Source organism: Saccopteryx bilineata, chromosome 4, assembly GCF_036850765.1.
Source record: "Saccopteryx bilineata isolate mSacBil1 chromosome 4, mSacBil1_pri_phased_curated, whole genome shotgun sequence".
Lineage (NCBI taxonomy): Eukaryota > Metazoa > Chordata > Mammalia > Chiroptera > Emballonuridae > Saccopteryx > Saccopteryx bilineata.
In genome coordinates, this window is record NC_089493.1 from 10391396 (window position 1) to 10412903 (window position 21508).

At 50.6% G+C, this 21508-nt stretch overlaps 1 protein-coding gene across 1 annotated transcript; it reads left to right on the forward strand.

The window, feature by feature from the left end:
* The first annotated feature begins 3485 nt into the window (after positions 1-3485).
* Positions 3486-15369, forward strand: SERPINA6 (serpin family A member 6). The gene is made up of 5 exons (XM_066277155.1): positions 3486-3635; positions 7073-7701; positions 8692-8962; positions 13306-13453; positions 14831-15369. The coding sequence occupies exons 2-5, from the start codon at positions 7092-7094 to the stop codon at positions 15014-15016; spliced, it is 1215 nt and encodes a 404-aa protein (XP_066133252.1). The 5' UTR covers positions 3486-3635; positions 7073-7091; the 3' UTR covers positions 15017-15369.
* The last annotated feature ends 6139 nt before the right edge of the window (positions 15370-21508 follow it).

The following is a 21508-nucleotide window of genomic DNA, read 5'->3' on the forward strand; positions in this document are numbered from 1 at the left end:
ACTGATCCCAGAGCCAATGCCACATTTTTAGGCTTTTGTTGTGCAACACTCCACTTCCAGATGACAAACTCTGCTCTAAGTACTATGGTCTAGTAAATTACCCCCAAATTGTAGTAGCTTAGAGTAACCATTGTTATATACTCTTGGGCTCTGTGGGTAGGCATTCTCAGGCACAGGGCATGGAGTGTCTCGGTTCTATGGTGGCCAGGCACTCAGCGGGGGGCTCTCAGCGGTTTTCGTTAAGGGCAACCACCATACTATCAACAAGGGAATCAATATCTTTTAAACCAATGGGAGAAAATTCGGCCTTTTCAATGCAAAGAGGTAAAGACACAAAAAGAAAAAGAACGTATGGAAAATGGGAAGAAAAGGAACGAAAGAGTATATCAATTCAAACACAATAATAATTAAAACAAATGTAAACAGTTTTGCTAATAAAAATACAGAAACCCTCTTTTTTTTGGATAATAAAAATAAACCCACCAAAATGTTATATACATTAGATACTCTTAAAACAGGAAGGCACAGGCAGTTTGGAAAATAAAAGAATGGGCCGTATCAGGCCAGTGTGAACCAAAAGAAATTAGGAAAGCAATCTTATTAGAGAAAGTAGAATTTAAGACAATGTGTCATACGAAACAAAGGAAAATAAACAATAGAGCAACCGGATATAATTATCAAAAGTGCATATGCTTTAACTGTCTCAAAGTATATCAACCAACAACTGACAAAGAAATAAACAAACAATTGTAATTGAAGATTTTAATGTTCCCTATTAAGTAAGTGAATAGCTCAAGTAAATAATGTATCAATAATTACAATATTAGAGAGTTGAATAAAATAATAAGCTCAGGCTAGTACACACACACACATACACACACACATATAGACATATCTGTCCATATCAAAAGATATTATCCATTTAAAAGAATAAGGCATTTATAAAAATAGACCACATATGATTGAAAAATAAACTTTGTAGCCCTGGCCAGTTGGCTCAGTGGTAGAGCGTTGGCCTGGCGTGCAGGAGTCCCAGGTTCGATTCCTGGCCAGGGCACACAGGAGAAGCGCCCATCTGCTTCTCCATCCCTCCCCCTCTCCTTCCTCTCTGTCTCTCTCTTCCCCTCCCACAGCCAAGGCTCCATTAGAGCAAAGTTTGCCCGGGCGCTGGGGATGGCTCCTTGGCCTCTGCCCCAGGCACTAGAATGGCTCTGATTGCAACAGAGCAAGGCCCCAGATGGGCAGAGCATCGCCCCCTGGTGGGCATGCTGGGTGGATCCTGGTCAGGCGCATGCGGGAGTCTGTCTGACTGCCTCCCGTTTCCAACTTCAGAAAAATACAAAAAGAAAGAAAGAAAGAAAGAAAGAAAGAAAGAAAGAAAGAAAGAAAGAAAGAAAAACTTTGTGAGTCCCAAATGTTCAATATCATATATATGACATTCTTTGACCATAATGAAATAAAAGCAAAAGTAATAGAAAACTATCCCAAAAATTCTAGATAAACTGAACAATGTATTACTAAATTACCCTTGGGTAAAAATGAAAACTATAAAGGCAATTAAGAAATATTTTTTAAAGTGGCGCTGAGAATAGTAAAAAAAAAATTGTGGGACATAGCTAACTCAGTACTAAGATTAAAAAAAAACTTTTAACTTTAAATACTTCTACAGAGACTAAAAATGTTGAAAAGTAAAAAAGAAAGAGCATTTAACTCAAGAAAACAGAAAAAAAAAGCAACAGAAAAAACTCAGAGAATTTTAAAGTAAAATAATAAAAGCAGAAATCAATGCAGATTTTTAAAAAACAGTATTAACAAAACTAAAAGCTTCCTTTAAAAAGATTAATTAGCTAAACAAATCTTCTTTAAAAGATTCATCAAGAGAAAAAAAGAAAATACACAAATAAAATATAGAACCAAAAAATTTTTAAATAATTACTGATATGAGATTTTAAAATAGTAAATTCCTGCCCTGGCCAGTTGGCTCAGCGGTAGAGCATCGGCCTGGTGTGCGGGGGACCCGGGTTCGATTCCCGGCCAGGGCACATAGGAGAAGCGCCCATTTGCTTCTCCACTCCCCCCTCCCCTCCTTCCTCTCTGTCTCTCTCTTCCCCTCCCGCAGCCAAGGATCCATTGGAGCAAAGATGGCCCGGGCGCTGGGGATGGCTCCTTGGCCTCTGCCCCAGGCGCTAGAGTGGCTCTGGTCGCGGCAGAGCGACGCCCTGGAGGGGCAGAGCACCGCCCCCTGGTGGTCAGAGCGTCGCCCCCTGGTGGGCAGAGCATCGCCCCTGGTGGGCGTGCCGGGTGGATCCCGGTCGGGCGCATGCGGGAGTCTGTCTGACTGTCTCTCCCCGTTCCAGCTTCAGGAAAATACAAACAAAAAAAAAATAGTAAATTCCTAGTTATAAGTTCCAAAAATGGCTTAAGTAATAAAACATTCAAAAGACCAGTAAGTATGAATAACGCTAAAAGCCCCTCAGAACTCCAGCCCCAGCTGGGGGCCGACTTCCTTCCTTCCTCATGGACACAGCTCCTCTTGCCCCTGGAGGGTGACACTGTCCACCTGCCAGCGGGTTCTGGACCCTGGCTGGGCATTTCACAGGCCCTATTCTGCACACTGTGATCAGTCTAAGGCTGGAAAACCATGCTTACCGTTCTTCTGTGGACCGACATGAATTCTGAGAAAAAGCGAGTTTCTTTCCTTCTGATGTCAAATAACTAACAGGAACCAGATAGCCTGGACCTGCGGAGGCCACCTTTGTCCCCACCGTGCAGAGATTAGAGCAGGAGAGCAGAGGAGAGCATAGGTAAGAAAGAACTTTTACAAAGAGGGACAGAGAGACCCGATGATCGACTTGGAACCCCTGGAGCCAGCCAGGCCTGAAGCCCTATCCATCTTTCAGAACTCTCATTCATAAGGCCCAATCAATATTCTTTTTCGCTTTAAAGCAGTTGGGGTTTGGTCTCTGTCACTACAATCGAAAGAGAACTAATGAATTAAAATGTGGGGATGAGGGAAGGTGCTACATTTGAGAGTTGCACAGTCTCGGATTCGAGTCTCAAGGGCAGCTCACGTAATCTCCCTGGGTCCTCATCTGGAGAAAGGTGGGACTAGCATACACTCCCAGAGTCACTGTGGATGTGCAGTGAGATGACCTGTGGGAAGAACCCGGCTGCTTCTGTTCCATGTTTGCCTCTTTTACCAGACTGAGGGTCCCCTTACGGGCAGGACCATGCTGACCCATCCCCAGCCTGAGCTTAGCACCAGCTTTTTCATAGCTGTTGGTGCCATCATGCACCTGTGGTTTCTGTGACAGCTGCCACCGGGCAAGCATGAACATTGATGCAATGCCAGCCACATTTTGATATTAAAAATAAAGCTTCAGGTAATTGAACTTAAAAGTTAATCTGGGGCATTGCTGTGTTTACTCAAAGTTCCTAGAAAAGCCTCCTATTGGTTAATAGCTAAGGGGAGGGGACCACCAGCAACTAAGGCCACTGTCCCCCCTCTAACCATTAACCAGCCAGGAAGCTGGCAAACAAGATTTAGGAGCAGCTGCCCCACTGGCTTACTGTACACACACGAGGACCCGGGACAGCAGGATTCAGCCGCAGGTGCAAGCTGAGCTCTGCAGACCGTGAGTATCACCCCATCCTCTGCTCCGACCGGGCCTCTAGAACACCATGACTGCCACTTGCTCATTTGATTTTTTCCATTAGGGCATTGCACAGCCAGCAGGCAGAGGAGGCAACGTGAAGAGGGCTCCCCCGAGTCTGTGTGTCCGCCCACAGGAGGTTTGATTGCCCCTGGCCTCCTGCCTTTCAGGGGTTGACACTGAGCCAAGAGCCATTCCCATCTGTCTCACAACTGATGCTCTTGAGCCAAACAGCGTAACAGGCTCAGAGACAGAATCCGAGAGCTGGCATGGGCAGTGCCCCATGGGAACATGCAGGGTCGGGGGGACAGGGTGCCTGGCTGGCATAGTGCAGACTGTGTCCTCTACAGAGTTACACACACCTCCTGGCTTGGTGACCTGATGCAGGAACACTGCAGATGAAACAAAACTCTCTGCTTCACAATACACGTACGAGGTTTGGATACAGAGGCCCAAGACTGTACCCGGCCCCCGGGGCACTTGAGAAAATAAAGAACACAGGAGGTGTTTACTATGTAGGTCACTTCAGAAATAAGGACCAAGGACATACCTAAAATGAAATTCACCAATAATGCTGACACTCTGCCGTTCAGAGAGCTGTTTCACTGCCCCTTTCGCTTCCTACAGAAAAAGGCACAAGGGCATGTCACAGGCTGGAAGTCAGGCCACTCGGCTTAGAACTTGAGCTCTGACTCCCTGCCCTCAGTTTCTCATCTGTACAATGGGCCCAGGATGACCCATTAAAGGGAAGTCACATAAGGAAACACTGACAACCGCTGTGACTGATAGTCACAACCATCTTGTAGCATTTTAACCCCCATCCAGGGACAGCAGGAAGGGAAGGGAAGCGAGAAGAACTTGTATTTGGGGCCAGCCCACCCCACTCCATGCCACGTACTGCATGGGGTCCTTGCTCAGAAGGGGCTCAAAGACAGGTGTGGAGGTGACTGGGGCTAAAGCAAAGATTTCACCATGGTGTGATAGGGGGCAGTGACAGAGAATCACAGAGGAAGGGCTTCCTGGAGGAGGTGACCTGGGACCCGAGTACCAAAGGGCAAGAGGGAGTGAGCCAGACAAGGCAGGGAGAGGACGGACCTACAGAGTGGAGCCACAGGGGGCAAGAACAGGACAGCTCCTGGGCCAGAGCTGGCTCCGCAAACATTGAGGAACTAAAATGATCTGCCCTGCCTTGACCCCAGCAGATGGACGAAAGTCTGGTATGTTCTGGCAGGAGACCCCCGAGACAGCCAGCCAGTGTGCGATGGCTAAGACTCCAAGGGGCCACGTTAGAGGCTGGGAGCAGGGCTGTCACCAGGGATGGGCTCATGAGGAACGACACCCCCCAGCCCCAGGCCACCTTAGTGAAGATCAACCCCGCCTAGAAGCCTTGGAGCCTTCCAGCAGGAGAAAGCCATTCAGCTTGAATTTTGGAGAAAGCCCCTGGCTTCAGGGGGAGAAAGGGTTGGAAGGAGCCGAGCAGGAGGCAAGGAGGCCTGGCAGGGGGCGGCTGCTAATCCCGAGAGAGGACAGCTCGGACTTGGGCTGTGTGCTGAGACTGGAGGAGAGGAGAAGAGCCAGAACACTGGAAGGTCAAAGGGGCAAGGTTGGGGTGGGCATTGTTACCTCGTTTATACTGAGCAGACTGAGGGTTTCAGTAGTCCACCCAGTCCTAGTTCATAAATCGTAATGTTGGGATCCTAACCCACCTTGATCTCCAGCGAAACCCAGGAAAACAGCAGAATTGTCTATAAAGCCAGGCAGCTGCCTAGAGGGCCGGGTGGGGGGGGGGGGACGCAACAGGGTCCTTATCAAAGCAGCGAGGCTGAGAGACGCTGGAACCCAGCTGGGCATTCTGTCACCAGGCGGAGGGAGCCCCATGGGGAAGGCTGGAAGAGAGCGCAGGGAGGGCAGAGGGGTGCCAGCCTCGGTCTCACGGGAAGGCTCTCGTCCGTCTGTCCATCTGTCCGTCTGTCCGTCCGTCCGGGAGAAAGCCAGGGAAAGGTGCTTGAGGGTGGTCCGTAGGAGTGGGTCCCACAGTCTAACTGCACCACACTCTCGGGGGGCAGGCACAGACTTCACTGGGGTCCGCGGCCTCTCCCAGGGTGGCTGGAGCCCGTGGGCGGGACAGAGCAGGGGAACCTGCTTCTCCGAGAACCCTCCTTTCTCTGTTAGGATGCAGGTGGCCCCACAAAGCCCAGGGCCTGGGAGCTGATTCTGACCTCGGCTCTATTTTGGTTTTTGTTTCCAACAGCTCTTCCCAAACATTTTTTAATGAAATACATTTAATTTTTTCTGAATTTTTATTGTGGTATAATATACAAACAATTTTTCTTTTGGGATTTTTTTATTTATTGCTTTTTGGAGAGAAAGAGGGAAAGTGAGAAAGAAGGGGGAGAAGCAGGAAGCAGGTACTTGTAGTAGTTGCTTCCTGCATGTGCCTTGACCGGGCAAGCCCAGGGATTCGAACCAGTAACCTCAGCGTGCCAGGTCAGCGCCTGATCCACTGCGCCACCACAGGTCAGGCGACGATTGGTCGTTTAAACTGTTCTTGAGCACAGAGCTCAGTGACATCAAGGACACTCACACTGTTGTGCACCCAACCCCACAACCACCTCCACACTTCATCTTCCCAAACTGCAAGTCTGTCCCCATTGAACAATAACTCCCTATCCTCCACCCCAGCCTCTGTTCACCACTGGTCTACTTTCTGTTTCTATGACTCTCACTGCTCTAGGCCCCTCATATAAGGGGAATTATATCATTGTCTTTTTGTGACTGGGTTATTTTACTTAGCATGTCTTCAAGGTTTGTCCATATTATCAAATGTCAAAATGTCCTTCTTTTTCAAGGGTGAGTAATATTCCATTGTATGTATAAAACTATTATTTTCTATTATCTCTTCCCCCAGTTCCTGGCACAGAGCTCCTAAAACTCTTGTAGTTTCCTAAGTGATATGAGCACTCAGACCATCCTTTGTGCTCATATCTGTTTGCTCTTTGGCCAGAGCTCCTGAACCCCTCGGGGTTTCCTGGGGGAGAGCAGTGCCTTCTGTTGTAATGAGGGGACTTCTGGTGGGCCCTGGGTGGCCTCAGAAGGGGGGGCCCCTCCCTCCATCCTCCGAGCTGGAGCCGGGTCGGTCACCGGCCCTGCCTGTGTGATGAAGCCTCCGCACAAACCCCTAAGGCACAGGGTTCGGAGAACTTCGGGGTCAGTGGACACGCGCACACGCCGCGGGGGCGGTGTACCCCAACTGCACAGGATCAGGAACTCCTGTGCTCAGGACCCTACGGACCTCACCCTCTTATCACCTCTTCATCTGTCTATTCATCTCCTTCATTATGTCCCTTAGAATAAACTGGCGCACCAGCGCCACGGCCGTGGAGCCCCGCACCCTCTAACGAGCACTTCCCATTTGGCAGGGCCCGGCCATCCTGAGCAATGCTGCTCTTCCTGTCCACCTGTCTCCTCTGGCTGGCCACCAGCGGCCTTGGGAGTGTCCGGGCTCAGGCCACCGACGCTGACCCGAGCGTGACGAGCCACCACCGAAACCTGGCCCCGAACAACGCTGACTTTGCCTTTGGGCTGTATAAGCACCTCGTGGCCTCAGCGCCCGACAAGAACATCTTCATCTCCCCCGTCAGCATCTCCATGGCCTTGGCTATGCTTTCCCTGGGGGCCCGTGGTGACACAAGGGCCCAGCTTCTCCAGAGCCTGGGCTTCAACCTCACCAAGATGTCTGAGGATGATGTTCATCAGGGATTCTGGCACCTTCATCGCCTCCTCAGAGAGTCAGATACCAGCCTGGAAATGACCATGGGCAATGCCTTGTTCCTCAACCAGAGCCTGCAGCTTCTAGACTCATTCTCAGCAGACACCAAGCGTTACTATGAGTTGGACACCTTGGCTACAGATTTCCAGGACTGGGCCAGAGCCAGTGAGCACATCAATGAGTACATTAAGAATAAGACACAAGGCAAAATCATGGACTTGTTCTCAGAGTTGGATAGCTCAGCCATGCTTATCCTGGTCAACTACATCTTCTTCAAAGGTACCCCTGTCCATCCCATTCTCATAAGACCCCATCTGCTATTGGCAAGAATAGTGACAGCTATCAAAACCCAGGGTGCACACTGGGGCAAAGCCTTTGCTTTACAAAGCACATGCATGTCTGTGAGTCTCTAACTTTACCATAATCCTATTAAGAAGGTGGAATTATATAATCTTACAAAAGATCCAAATTCAACCAGAAGAGTTGGGTGACAAGCCCTTACAGGTTGCTCCGGGGCCCAAACACGTAACCATGAACAGTGTGGCTGCTTCACAGCCTACAGACAGTGGCTGAGCTCTGGCTGTGAGTCGAGCACCGGGCCAGGGACAGGAAGTACAGCCTAGAGGTAGACAGACCTTGGAACCGTCGGACTGCCCCCACGCTGTCATACACGCATTTCCCAAGTGCTCACTGCCAGCTCTGACCAGGTGCCACCCATGCCAAACTGCAGTTCCTCCTCACCCATCTGCAACAGCCTTTCCACATTGCCTGTTCGTAAACATCAGATCCCACACCAGACCGACTAAAGCAAAAACTCCATGCAGGGGTCGTCAAACTTTTTATAAAAATCGCCCACTTTTGCAGTGCTGGTCAACCTGGTCCCTACCGTGCAACCAAACAGCGCCACGATTGGCCCATCATGAAAGCTGGACCGCCCACTAGTGGGCGGTAGTGACCAGGTCTACCAGCACTGCAAAAGTGGGCGGTTTATAAAAAGTTTGACGACCCCTGCTAGGGAAGTCCCAGAATTTGTTCTGTTAGTTTTTTAACAAGGCACCTCCAAGGGTGAAGGGGGAACAAGCTCTAAACCTCCAGAGATTTCCCATTTATCAGGAAACACTGGCAGATGGGCAGGAGACCTTCCCGGGGGCGGGAGGCTGCAGTGTCACTTGCTTATGGGGTCCCCCAGCGCTCAGCTGCCTCCCAAGCTCCTGCCCTCACAGGCCTGTGTCCTTCCCTCCCCTCCCCTCCCCTCCTCCCCCTTCCCAGGTACATGGGCACACCCCTTCGACCTGGAAAGCACCAGGGAGGAAAACTTCTATGTGAACGAGACGACCCTGGTGAAGGTGCCCATGATGTTCCAGTCGAGGGAGGTCAAGTACTTGAACGACCCCGTGCTCCCCTGCCAGCTGGTGCAGCTGGACTACATGGGCAACGAGACCGTGTTCTTCGTCCTTCCGGAGAAGGGGAAGATAGATACAGTCATCTCTGCACTCAGCCGGGACACCATTGAGAGGTGGTCCAGCTCCCTGACCAGCAGGTAAGCCCTCCAGCCAGCTGTGTGGGCCTCTGAAGTGGATGTGTTCCCAGAAAGTGGGGCAGGTGGAAAAGGGGTGCACCTGGGTGCCTTTCTTGCCCCAGACTCAGCCTCCCGGGCTCACTGCTTTCCTGTCTGCTGGGTCCCCAAAGGCCGAGAGGTCCTCTGACCTAGAGGTCACACTTACTTATACATCTGTCGATTGACACTGAGATGCTTGGGGGCATTCCACAAAGTAAGGTCCCTGGGAGGTGAACAGCCATCCTCTGTTATCACATTCTGCATAATTTTCTTAAACTGAGCTCGCCAATCCCTCAGCCTCCCACATATCCATTTCATTATCTTGCTTACTTGAAACTAAGCCCTGCTAAAAATGCCCAAGAGACTACATTTATTAAAATATATATAATGAAAATAACCACAATACACACCATGAAAGCAACACAAAACCTGTGAATGATTCTTCAATCATTCAGAGGCTCTAACTCTTCCTCATCAATCCGTGAATAAGTGAAAAGATCAGGACATAAAGCAGGTAATGCGTGAATCAGGAGAAGGAGAGTGAGGAGCGGCCGCGCTGACGGGTCAGTGGCCAGGAGGAGGACAGACAATGGATCTCAGGCGGGGAGGCTCAGAGTGCATATTCAGGGAGGGTTGGCTAAGCGTGTGAACAAGCAAAGAATAAATGGATGAATGAACAAACGAATGAATGAACTCATTTTCCCCCCAGGGCACTTCCGAGCTAGAGGACAACAAAAATTATGGCCAGGCGTGTGCCCTGCCCCCAGTCCTCACGCTGGAGGAGGAGCAGAGGGTTTTGAACATGATCCTTACTCCCGGGAGATTTGAGTTCTGTCTGTACATGAGCAGTCGGGATGACACCAGCCAACACGAGACCTGGCAGTGGGCGTAGGGGTACAGCCTCAGAGGGCGGAAGAGAGGCAGGGGAGGGAGCGGGCACTTGGATCTAGAGTAGCCCAGGAAGGCTCGTGGAGCAGGTGTCATCTTTGTCATTCCCTCATTCGCTCATTGACTTCTTCACGTAATATACATGAATGGAGGCGCCTGCTGCATACCACACACTAGGCTACGTAGAAGGGATAGAATGGGGGAGCAAGGCAACGTGTAGACCTCAAAGCCATGCGCTCCAGACCAGAGGCCAGAGTCTGGTGGAACTCATAGTGGTGCAACAGCATCAGCCCTGCCAGAGGGGGCGACAGAGAGACAGAGGGAGGCTGCCCAACTCTGCCCGGGAACTGGGGGAGGGGATGCAGAACAGGTTACTTTGGCTTTGAACTGTGTGTGAAGCCTCAGCGGAAGTTCAGGCCGCAGGAAGTGGCCCCTGGAGCATGAGCGGAAGAGGGAATGGCACCAACCAAGGCAGGGAGGCTGTGCCCAGGGCACCAGCAGAGCTGGGCAGCAGCAGCAGCAAAGAATGAGACAAATTCCACTCAGACAAATTTAGCTTTCCAAGTATTTGCAGGTACAAAATCGAGCAAGAAACTCTACTTTATCACATATGTAGGTTTTGAACTTTGCTCTCGAATTATTTTTACTTTGAATCATACCGCCTCTGTTCGCTGCTGCTGTGCCTGGAGAGGTTGATCCAGCTCTGTGAATGGATGTGGAGGTGCCTGGGAGTGTGATGTCACTCCTGCAGGGACGTGGGGTCAACAGGCTCTGGGATTTAGAAATCCCCTATGGCTTCATGAGGGACAGAGAATGTGTTCTTAGAGTCCTGGAGCCCAACATACCTGCCCTGAGTATGTGAGGTGCGAGTGTGTGTGAGTGTGTGTGAGTGTGTGTGTGTGTGTGAGAGTATGTGAGGTACGAGTGTGAGTGTGTGTGTATGCGAGTGTGTGTGTGAGTGTGTGTGTGTGCGAGTGTGTGTGTGTGAGTGTGTGTGAGTGTGTGAGTGTGTGTGAGTGTGTGTGTGCGAGTGTGTGTGTGAGTGTGTGTGTGAGAGTGTGTGTGTGAGTGTGTGTGTGAGTGTGTGTGTGTATGCGAGTGTGTGTGTGAGTGTGTGTGTGTGAGTGTGTGTGTGTGCGAGTGTGTGTGTGCGAGTGTGTGTGTGTGAGTGTGTGTGTGAGTGTGTGTGAGTGTGTGTGAGTGTGTGTGTGTGCGAGTGTGTGTGTGTGAGTGTGTGTGTGTGAGTGTGTGTGTATGCGAGTGTGTGTGTGAGTGTGTGTGTGAGTGTGTGTGTATGAGTGTGTGTGTGAGTGTGTGTGTGAGTGTGTGTGTGAGTGTGTGTGTATGCAGGCTGGTGTCAGGGTGATGATAGGTAAGGATCCATTTGCCAGCTCTTCACCATTTCAACTCCCCATTCCCCCCTCCAACACAAACACTCCTCGCCCCCCAGAAAGGGGACCTGTAATTCAGGTACAGTGCCACCAGGTGCCAGTAATGCACCGTGATTCTAACACATTCTGGACCTTAATATGTTGCAAATGGGGTGGATAATCTTTCTCTTTATACCAAAATTAATCTCTTCACTAAACTACTTTAATTTACCATTAAGCAATAACATATGCTATTTCCTTTTAAATACTTTAAACTGGTTGGCTCAGCGGTAGAGCGTTGGCCCAGCATGTGGAAGTCCCAGGTACGATTCCTGGTCAGGGCACACAGGAGAAGCAACCATCTGCTTCTCCACCCCTCCCCCTCTTCTTTCTCTCTGTGTGTCTCTCTCTTCTCCTCCAGCAGCCATGGCTCCATTGGAGCAAGTTGGCCCTGGGCACTGAGGATGGCTCCATGGCCTCCACCTCAGGCACTAAAATAACTTGGTTGCCAGGCAATGAGCAAAGGCCCCAGATGGGCAGAGCATCGCCCCCTAGTGGGCTTGCTGAGTGGATCCCAGTTTGGGTGCATGCGGGAGTCTGTCTCTGCGTCCCTGCTTCTCACTGAAGAAAAAAAATTTTAATTAAGTTAAATAACAAAGAAACAAACATCCAAGGTAAAATTTTGCACCTCTAGCCCTCATATGTGACTGGGTATGAAAAATTCTCTACTCCAACTGAATCGGGCCTGCCCAGCCCCGGAAGACAACCCCTCCGGTTCCTCACCTCCTTACCCCCATGCTATGTGACCCCTTCCCCACCTACTCTTCCCAGCGTCACCCCACCATGGTCCCCAACGCACTGAGCAGGCACCCTTCAGGCCCCCTTGCACCACTTCCCATGGGAAGCTTCTGCGTCCCACTCACAGTTCACCCACTCTCTCCTTCCTCTCTGGCCCCTTGTCCCACTGCCACTCAGCCACCTGCTGCGCTGGCCGTGCGTCGGGGCAGCTCTCCAGGGGTGAAGAGAAGGGGCTTCGGGGAAACCGGTCCTGGTTCCTTCACAATCCCGCTGCTTCCCAGTGCTGTGACTTTGAGGGGACTCCTTGGCTTCTCTCAGTTTCAGTCGCCCAGCCTGCACATTGAGGGCGGTGACCCCGATGCGGAGGACTGTGTGGGCGAGGGCGGACTAGATGACGCGCAGCCGGCAAAAAGCGGCCGCCAGGTGCGCGCTGGAGGTCCGCCTCCCTTACTCTGGGTTGCTATTTCCCGTTCGCTCACCTGCAATTCCCCGTCCATTCTCCTTGAGAGATGCCTTCGGGTACCTGCCGGCTGCGCCGCCTCAGGCCTCCAGGGCCACCTTAGCTTGAAGTGAGGCCGCCTGCCCCCAACCCCAACCCGCTGTCCCCCGCCTGCTGTGCAGCCCCTGCCATTTCGCTGACGCCCCTCGGACAATATTTATAAAGTGAATGTCTTGATAGGCAAAAACGTTTGGCATCCCATTCCCCGCACGGCTCCACTTTCTTTTCTAGAAACTGCACTGGCTTTATCAGATGGGAACTGCAGGCAGAATCAGGGAGTTCTTACAGAATCGATCTCAGGGCTTCAGCACGGAAGGGCCAGGGCAGAGGCCCGGGCTGCCCGGCGCTGCCGTGCTGTGTGGATGAAGACAAGCACAGATAGGGGCAGGCCTTGGCTATGCCACCCAGCATTAGAGGCACAGCTGGGCCAGGAGCCCTGCTCCCAGTGGGATGCCCCCCCTCCACTTCTGGCAGGGGAACCACAAGGACTTCATTAGGGACCCCTTATTTTCAACGTCCAGTGGCCCAGCTGTATCCCGGGCGGAGTCAGCTCAGTGACAGAGCTGAGAAAGACAGACTTCGCAGTTCAGAGGCCCAGAGAGGAAGCTGTGAGGTGGAAGGAGAGGCATGTCCGGCCCTGTCCCTGTCCCTGCTCCTGTCCTCAGAGAACGTGTCTAACTGGGAGGCAGGGTCTGCAGGCATCACAGGAAGTCTGGCTGGCCAGGCCCAGCCCTGGGAAAGTCTAACCCTGCCCGCTTACCCCGGAGCAGCCTGGTGGACCTGTACATCCCGAAAGTCTCCATCTCCGGAACCTACGACCTCGGGGGCCTGCTGGCGGACATGGGCATTGCAGACCTGCTCAACAGCCGGGCAGATTTCTCGGGCATCACCCAAGAAGCCAAGCTGAAGGTGTCAAAGGTAAATGTCTTTAGAGCCTATCTTTTTTTTTTCCCAGAAAACGTACAAATAAATAATAGCAAGCAACATGCTGTTTACTCATAAACAGGCCCTAAGGCCCCAGGCTGAGAGCTCCAGGTCTTGTCCAAGCCCCTAGTTGACAACAGGCTATGTAGAGGCTCAGCAAGAAAATGTGCTGTCCCCCAAGGTCACACAGGAAGCTAGTGACAAGGCAGAGCCCTAGGCTGGGCATTTACCTATTCCATCGGGCCACACAGAGGGGGCGCTATGCAAAATGAAGTCATCGTGGCGGGCCTGTGAGACAGCCTGCAAAATGGTACCACGGAAGGGGAAACAGTCTGAATGAGATCACACCGAACCCTCTGCCCAGTCACATTCATACCTTCATCAGCTTTTTGCTCTGTTATTCATTCGTTCATCCCTTCATTCGGGAAACACATCTCCTGAACATCTACAATGTACCTCAAACTATGCTAGGCGCTGGGTATGTCTCCCTTACTCAGACATGGCCCTGCCCCCACGGGACCTTACAGTCTAATGGGTGACACAACAAGATGGGGAACAGGACAAGGCGGTAGTGGCAGCAGCCCCCTCACTCAAGCACGTGGATTTTGACCACTGGGTATCTATCATCCCGATTTCTCAGAGGAGGAATTTCTGGCTCAGAGACGGTAAGTAACTGACCGAGGCCACAGAGCCAGTCAACAGCATCTGACATTTGACCCAGGGGCCCTATTCCTCTCAATACTTCAAATCCCAAGACAACCGCTGGGGTTCCTAGCCCAGTTCAGAGGGCCACATGTGCCTCGGTACAGAGCCACTCGGACCCTCCAGGCCCCTGCTGCGCAGTCCGTGAGAGTTCCTGCTCCACAGGACGCAGTTGTTTCATCAGCCAGTTCGTACCCATTGAAGGCTTTTATATAAGCTACTAAAGCATTCTACCAATTTCAGAATTCCTTCTAATTTTGTTCACAACAAAACAGAGATTACCCTATTTCTATACAGAGTAAGCACAAGCAGTTGGCTTAAGTTGAACCCTGGTATCGACCTAGCAGGGAGGAAAGGGAGCCATGGCTCCATCTACCAATGGAGGACCCACTGAGGTCCCATTAGTGCCACAAGAGCCTTAACTTCCATGCGGTGGGTTCCACCTGCCTGCTTCCTAAGGAGGAAGTCTAGGTGCAGCCCGAGTCCTGGCTGTAGACAGACCTCAGCTCCAGTCCCGCGGCTGCCACTCAGATGAGAAGCCAGCAGGTACCTCTGAGCATCAGCTCCGCCACCCATAAAGCCGAGGTGGGAGGGGCCCAAGCAACCAGGTGGGACGAGCTCCCCACACACAGCAGGTGCTGAGCCACCGCCTTCGGCCCATCCCAACAGGTGGTCCACAAGGCCATGCTGCAACTCGACGAGAAGGGTGTGGAGGCAGCTGCCCCGACTGGAGTCACCCAGAACGCGGCGTCTGGGCCTCTCGCCATTCACTTCAACCAGCCCTTCATCATCATGATCTTCGACAACTTCACGTGGAGCAGCCTCTTTCTGGTCAAGGTTGTGAAACCGACCTAAGGGTCTACCCTCCCAAGAGCCACAGCGCAGTCTGACTCCGGGCACCTGGGACCCCACAGGAATGATCTGTGGGATGGGAGGGTCCCCCCAGTCTTCCCCAGGTTCTCCTCGGTAATAACTGGCATTGCGACTGATGACAGTGTGTTGAAGGAGAAATGTGAGACAGCTGATACAATCTGAATAATATTCATAGAATAGAGCACCACTGTGATTTTCTGTTTTTGACCATTGTACTGTGGTCACGTAATAATATGTGGAAGCCGGGTAAAGGGGATTTGGAAACACTATTAGTTTTGGAAATGTCTGTATGTTTGAAATTATTTCTAAATAAAAACTTTAAAAAGAAGAAATCATGTAAGCCGAAATACAACAGGGAGACATTTTTAAAGTGCTTGGGGGAAAATGTCATATTTTTCAAAAAAAAAAAAAAAGGCATAAACAAGCCTTCAAAAATGCAGGCAAAAATAAAGATTTTTTTTCAGACCAACAAAAGCTGAGAAAGTTTATCACCTTCACTAAAGAAATTTTGAAAGTATTCTTTAGGCAGAAAAAAAAAAGATGATTGTAGATGGAAACTTGGACCTACACAAGGAGCCCTGAAAAGGGTAAATACGTATGAGGGTAAATATAAAATATTTTTAAATATAATTCCTGCTTAAAGTAGAAAAAGTTATCAATTTATTGTTTCTCAACTCCAAATCCTCCCTTCACTGCGACTCTGCAAAAATGAATCTGGACCTTTTGAATATTTCTGTGTTGCCTGTCGGGCGTGATGCTAAACTTTGCCAGGAGAGGACGCTAGAGCAACACTGCAGGAGGAAGAAGCCTTGCCCTCCGGGTTAAGGGCAAAAAGTATTAAATGAGAGAAAGAATCAAACTAACTGACTGACAAACAGGAATGTAAACAGATATGAACTAATAGATATGATAGATGATAGATAAATAGATGGATGCATAGGGCATATATCTTGAAAAATAAGAATTGAAGGATACTCTCTTAAATATACAATTTATACCATACATACACATGTGTGTGTGTGTGCGTGTGTGAATGTGTATATGCCTGAATCCTAAAGCCATGACCTTAGTAAGAAAACACAAAATGCATTCCCACTACAGTCAAGAGTAAGACAAGGCTGCTCATTATATCTAGTATCATTTTACATTGTCCTGGAGGTATCAGACAACGCAATTAGGAAAAGAAAGCAGGCCCTGGCCATTTGGCTCAGCAGTAGTGCGTGGGTCCAGAGCGTGGAAGTCCTGGGTTCGACTCCCAGTCAGGGCACACAGGAGAAGCGACCATCTGCTTCTCCACCCTCCCCTTTCCCCTTCTCTTTCTCTCTCTCTCTCCTCCCCTCCCACAGCTATGACTTAAATGGTTCAAGCAAGTTGGGCCTAGGTGCTGAGGATGGCTCTATGGCCTCGCCTTAGACACTGACATAGCAAAGGTTGATGAGCAATGGAGCAGTGGCCCTAGATGGGCAGAGCATCACCCTGTAGGGGACTTGCTGGGTGGATCCGGTCGGGGTGCATGTGGGAGTCTATCGCTCTACCTCCCCCCCCCCCAATTAATAAAAAAGAAAGAGAAAGCAAAGCCCCAAATGGGAAAAACTGAAGTAAAACTCTATTTTCAGATGACATGCAATATACCTGCTTAACCTTAGCAAATCAATGATAAAACAAACTCAGACAATAAAAGAATTCAGCCTGATATCAGGAAAATAAATTCACATGCAAGAACAGAAGCCTTCATATGCCTAAATAACATATAATGAAAGACATATAATGGAAGAGGAAACCCACGAGCAACCAGAAAGATATAACACTTAGGAATAAATAAGAAATGTGGACAATCTGTGTTTAGAAAATTATAAAATACTTTTTATAGATGCAAAATTAGATTTGAACAAATAGAAGGATATTTCTTCTTGAATAAGATGCTTCAACATCATTCAGATATGTTTCCCCTTAATCAATTTGACCATTGAATGGTATTCCAATAAAAATATCAACAAAGACCCTGGCTGGTGGCTCAGTGGACAGAGTATCGGCCCAGCATAGGGACATCCCAGGTTTGATTCCTGGTCAAGGCACACAGGAGAAGTGACCATCTACTTCTCCCCCCTCCCCCTCTCTTGCAGCCAGTGGCTCAGTTGGTTCAAGCCTGGTCCCAGGGCACTGAGGTACATTACCCTCAGGCACTAAAAACAGCTCAGTACTGGAGCATCAGCCCTAGAAAGGAGTTGCTGGGTGGGTCCTGGTCAAGGCGCATGTGGGAGTCTCTTTCAGTATTGCCACTCCTCTCACTTAAAAAAAATTATTTTTTTCTTTTTCTGGAGATAGACAAGATGATACCAAAGTCCATAGAGAAAAACAAACATGCAAGAATAGCCAGGAAAACACTGAAAAGGAAAAGATATGAAGGGTGAGGGGAAGGGAAAGCCTAGGGGACTAGCCTGACCAGAGAGATATTAAAACATATAACACAGATTCTTTAATTAACTCTGTGAAACTGGTACATGAATAGGCAGACCAGTGAAATAGGTTGGGTTAGGAGGTCTGGAAATAGACTAAAGTACAAATGGAAATATAATATTTGGTCAAGAATGACTTTTATGTAAATGATATTGGGACAACTGAATAGCCGTTTGGGAGTGGGGAGGATAAAATCAGACCCATTCCTCACACCATAAACAAGAATAAAGTAAGAATCAGAGATCTGAATATGGAAAAAAATACGTACAAGTACTAGAAGAAAACACCGGTAAATTCCTCTATAATTTATGTGTAAGAAAAGGTTTTCTAACCATGACTCAAAGTCCAGATGAAATTAAAGAAAGAATTAATACTTGACTACATGAAAAACATAGATTTTTAGTTACAAAACTTATAAGCAAAGTCAACAGAAATGAACATTTGAAAGAAATATTTGCAGTATGTGTCACTGATAGAGCAAATATCCCTAATATATATATGGTGGTCACCCATATGAAAATATGTTCAAATTCACTTATAATAAAAATGCAAATGAAAAACTACTGAGATACCACTTCCTATCTAACAGAAGGACAAAAAATTGAAAGCTTCAACAATATACTCTATTGATTGTGTGGGCCATACATTGCTAGTGGAAAATGCAAAAATTCCTCTAAGGAAGGGAATTGGGCAATATATCATATAAGATATTAGTTTCCCGAGAATGATGTAACAAATTACCACAAACTAGGTGGTTTTGAACGCAGAAATAAATTCTTTCCCAGTTTTGGAGGGCAAAAGTCAGAGATCAAGATGTTTACAAGGTCGGTTCCTCCTGGAGGCCCTGAGAGTCCGTCTGCGACTCTGTCCTGGCCTCAGTGGGCACCAGGCCTTGGTGATCCGTAGCCTGTAAACACATGCTCCAATCTCTGTCCCCGTCTTCGGGTGCCCTGGTCTTCTGTCTCTGTGTCTCAGACCTGCCTCCGCCTTTCTTCCATAAGGATACCTGTCATCGGGAGTTAGGGCCCACCCTAAATCCAGAATGATTTTATCTTCAGACCCCTACCTTAATTACATGTGAAAAGACCACTTTTTAAAAAAATATGGTCACAGCCCTGGCCAGTTGGCTCAGCGGTAGAGCGTCGGCCTGGCGTGCAGGAGTCCCCGGTTCGATTCCCGGCCAGGGCACACAGGAGAGGCGCCCATCTGCTTCTCTACCCCTCCCCCTCTCCTTCCTCTCTGTCTCTCTCTTCCCCTTCCGCAGCCGAGGCTCCATTGGAGCAAAGATGGCCCGGGCGCTGGGGATGGCTCTGTGGCCTCTGCCTCAGGCACTAGAGTGGCTCTGGATGCAACAGAGCGACGCCCCAGAGGGGCAGAACATCGCCCCCTGGTGGGCATGCCAGGTGGATCCCGGTCGGGCACATGCAGGAGTCTGTCTGACTGCCTCCCCGTTTCCAGCTTCGGAAAAATGAAAAAAAAATATGGTCATATTCACAAGTACCAGGAGTTAAGACTTGGACATACCTTTTGGGGGACCACTCTTCAACCAAATACATAACAAAATTACAGTTATATTATTTTTGATCCATAAATCTCACTTTTAGGAATTTAACCCACGGAGACACCTCCAACATTTAAAAAATAACAATCTGCTCTGAGTCCTTGAATGAGTTAACTGGCCTCACTGAGCACCCTCCAATGAAAATTTCTCATTTATCTCCTATTCAAATGTTCTTTTGATTCCATCAAATCAAAAGCCCATCTCAAGGAAGGTTTTGTTATTGAGCCTACTGGGCTAGGTGGAGTGCAGGTGCTAACTCAAAAGTTACCCTGAAGTTACCCCCACCTCGCTGGCCACTGTCCTGAGTACATCTTCTCAGGGCAACATGGAAAGTGATGGACTTGCCTGGGCCGTCCGTTTTGCAGTGCTGGGGACAGAACGGATCTGTCCACATTCTCGGCAGATATCAATGGAGCCAGGTGAAGCCAACAGAGGGTCGCTTGACCCCAGGCATGTGTGTGTGCATGCGTGCATCCGTGCGTATGTGAGTGCACGTGTATGCGCATGCGTGCGTATGTGCAGGCCTGTGTACATACATACGTGTGTGCATGCGTGTGTGTTGCAAGGACTCTAGAACCCTACCTGCCCCAGCGTCCCTCGATCTGCACCATCCAGAGTTAACTAACTGCAGTCCTCTCACTTTCTCCTGGAGCTAATTATGCCTTAGTTGTTTCTTGGACACTTAGCCCGGTGGGTTCCAGGGTGAATTTGTTGGAGAAGCCCCTCGACCTCGCCTTGTGCGGTGGCTTCCGCCTGCCTGCGAGGAGTTCCAGGAAGGATGGCTGAGTTGACTCTGGTCACCAGAGGCCTCCCTGTCTGGTCTTTCCCAACCTTTCTCTACAGATGCGTGTGACAAGCCGAACTCGGAGCAGACTGGTTCTGTTCCAGCTCCAACCCCGGCAGGGAAGGCTTAGAGGGCGTGGCCTGCATGTCCTCCTCTGAAACGTCCAAATCGGGCTTGCCCCTGAAGTTCATTCTGGCTCTCAAATTGTGCACAAATACCGCTCATCAGCACTTCTGACCAGGTGCCAAGCTCCACAGGCACGACGCATTAACTAACCCCCGCCTCCCCGCTGCAGTTCTGACAGCTCAGCCTCGGAGGCCCCTCTCTACAGACCCGGAAACAGAGGCAGAGGGGGTGAAGGAGCTTGTTCAGGGGCTGATCGGACCTGCTGGGGGCAATGCAGGATCCCTGTCCTCCCTGTGGTAGGGGCTGATCGGACCCGCTGGGAGCAATGCAGGATCCCTGTCCTCCCTGTGGTAGGGGCTGATCGGACCCGCTGGAAGCAATGCAGGATCCCTGTCCTCCCTGTGGCAGGGGCTGATCGGACCTGCTGGGGGCAATGCAGGATCCCTGTCCTCCCTGTGGTAGCGGCTGATGGGACCTGCTGGGAGCAATGCAGGATCCCTGTCCTCCCTGTGGTAGGGGCTGATGGGACCTGCTGGGGGCAATGCAGGATCCCTGTCCTCCCTGTGGTAGGGGCTGATGGGACCTGCTGGGAGCAATGCAGGATCCCTGTCCTCCCTGTGGTAGGGGCTGATGGGACCTGCTGGGGGCAATGCAGGGTTCCTGTCCTCCCTGTGGTAGGGGCTGATGGGACCTGCTGGGGGCAATGCAGGATCCCTGTCCTCCCTGTGGTAGGGGCTGATGGGACCTGCTGGGGGCAATGCAGGGTTCCTGTCCTCCCTGTGGTAGGGGCTGATCGGACCCGCTGGGGGCAATGCAGGATCCCTGTCCTCCCTGTGGTAGGGGCTGATGGGACCTGCTGGGAGCAATGCAGGATCCCTGTCCTCCCTGTGGTAGGGGCTGATCGGACCCGCTGGGGGCAATGCAGGGTTCCTGTCCTCCCTGTGGTAGGGGCTGATCGGACCCGCTGGGGGCAATGCAGGGTTCCTGTCCTCCCTGTGGTAGGGGCTGATCGGACCTGCTGGGAGCAATGCAGGATCCCTGTCCTCCCTGTGGTAGGGGCTGATCGGACCCGCTGGGAGCAATGCAGGGTTCCTGTCCTCCCTGTGGTAGGGGCTGATGGGACCCGCTGGGGGCAATGCAGGGTCCCTGTCCTCCCTGTGGTAGGGGCTGATGGGACCCGCTGGGGGCAATGCAGGATCCCTGTCCTCCCTGTGGTAGGGGCTGATGGGACCTGCTGGGAGCAATGCAGGATCCCTGTCCTCCCTGTGGTAGGGGCTGATGGGACCTGCTGGGAGCAATGCAGGGTCCCTGTCCTCCCTGTGGTAGGGGCTGATGGGACCTGCTGGGAGCAATGCAGGGTCCCTGTCCTCCCTGTGGTAGGGGCTGATGGGACCTGCTGGGAGCAATGCAGGGTTCCTGTCCTCCCTGTGGTAGGGGCTGATGGGACCTGCTGGGAGCAATGCAGGGTCCCTGTCCTCCCTGTGGTAGGGGCTGATGGGACCTGCTGGGGGCAATGCAGGATCCCTGTCTTCCCTGTGGTAGGGGC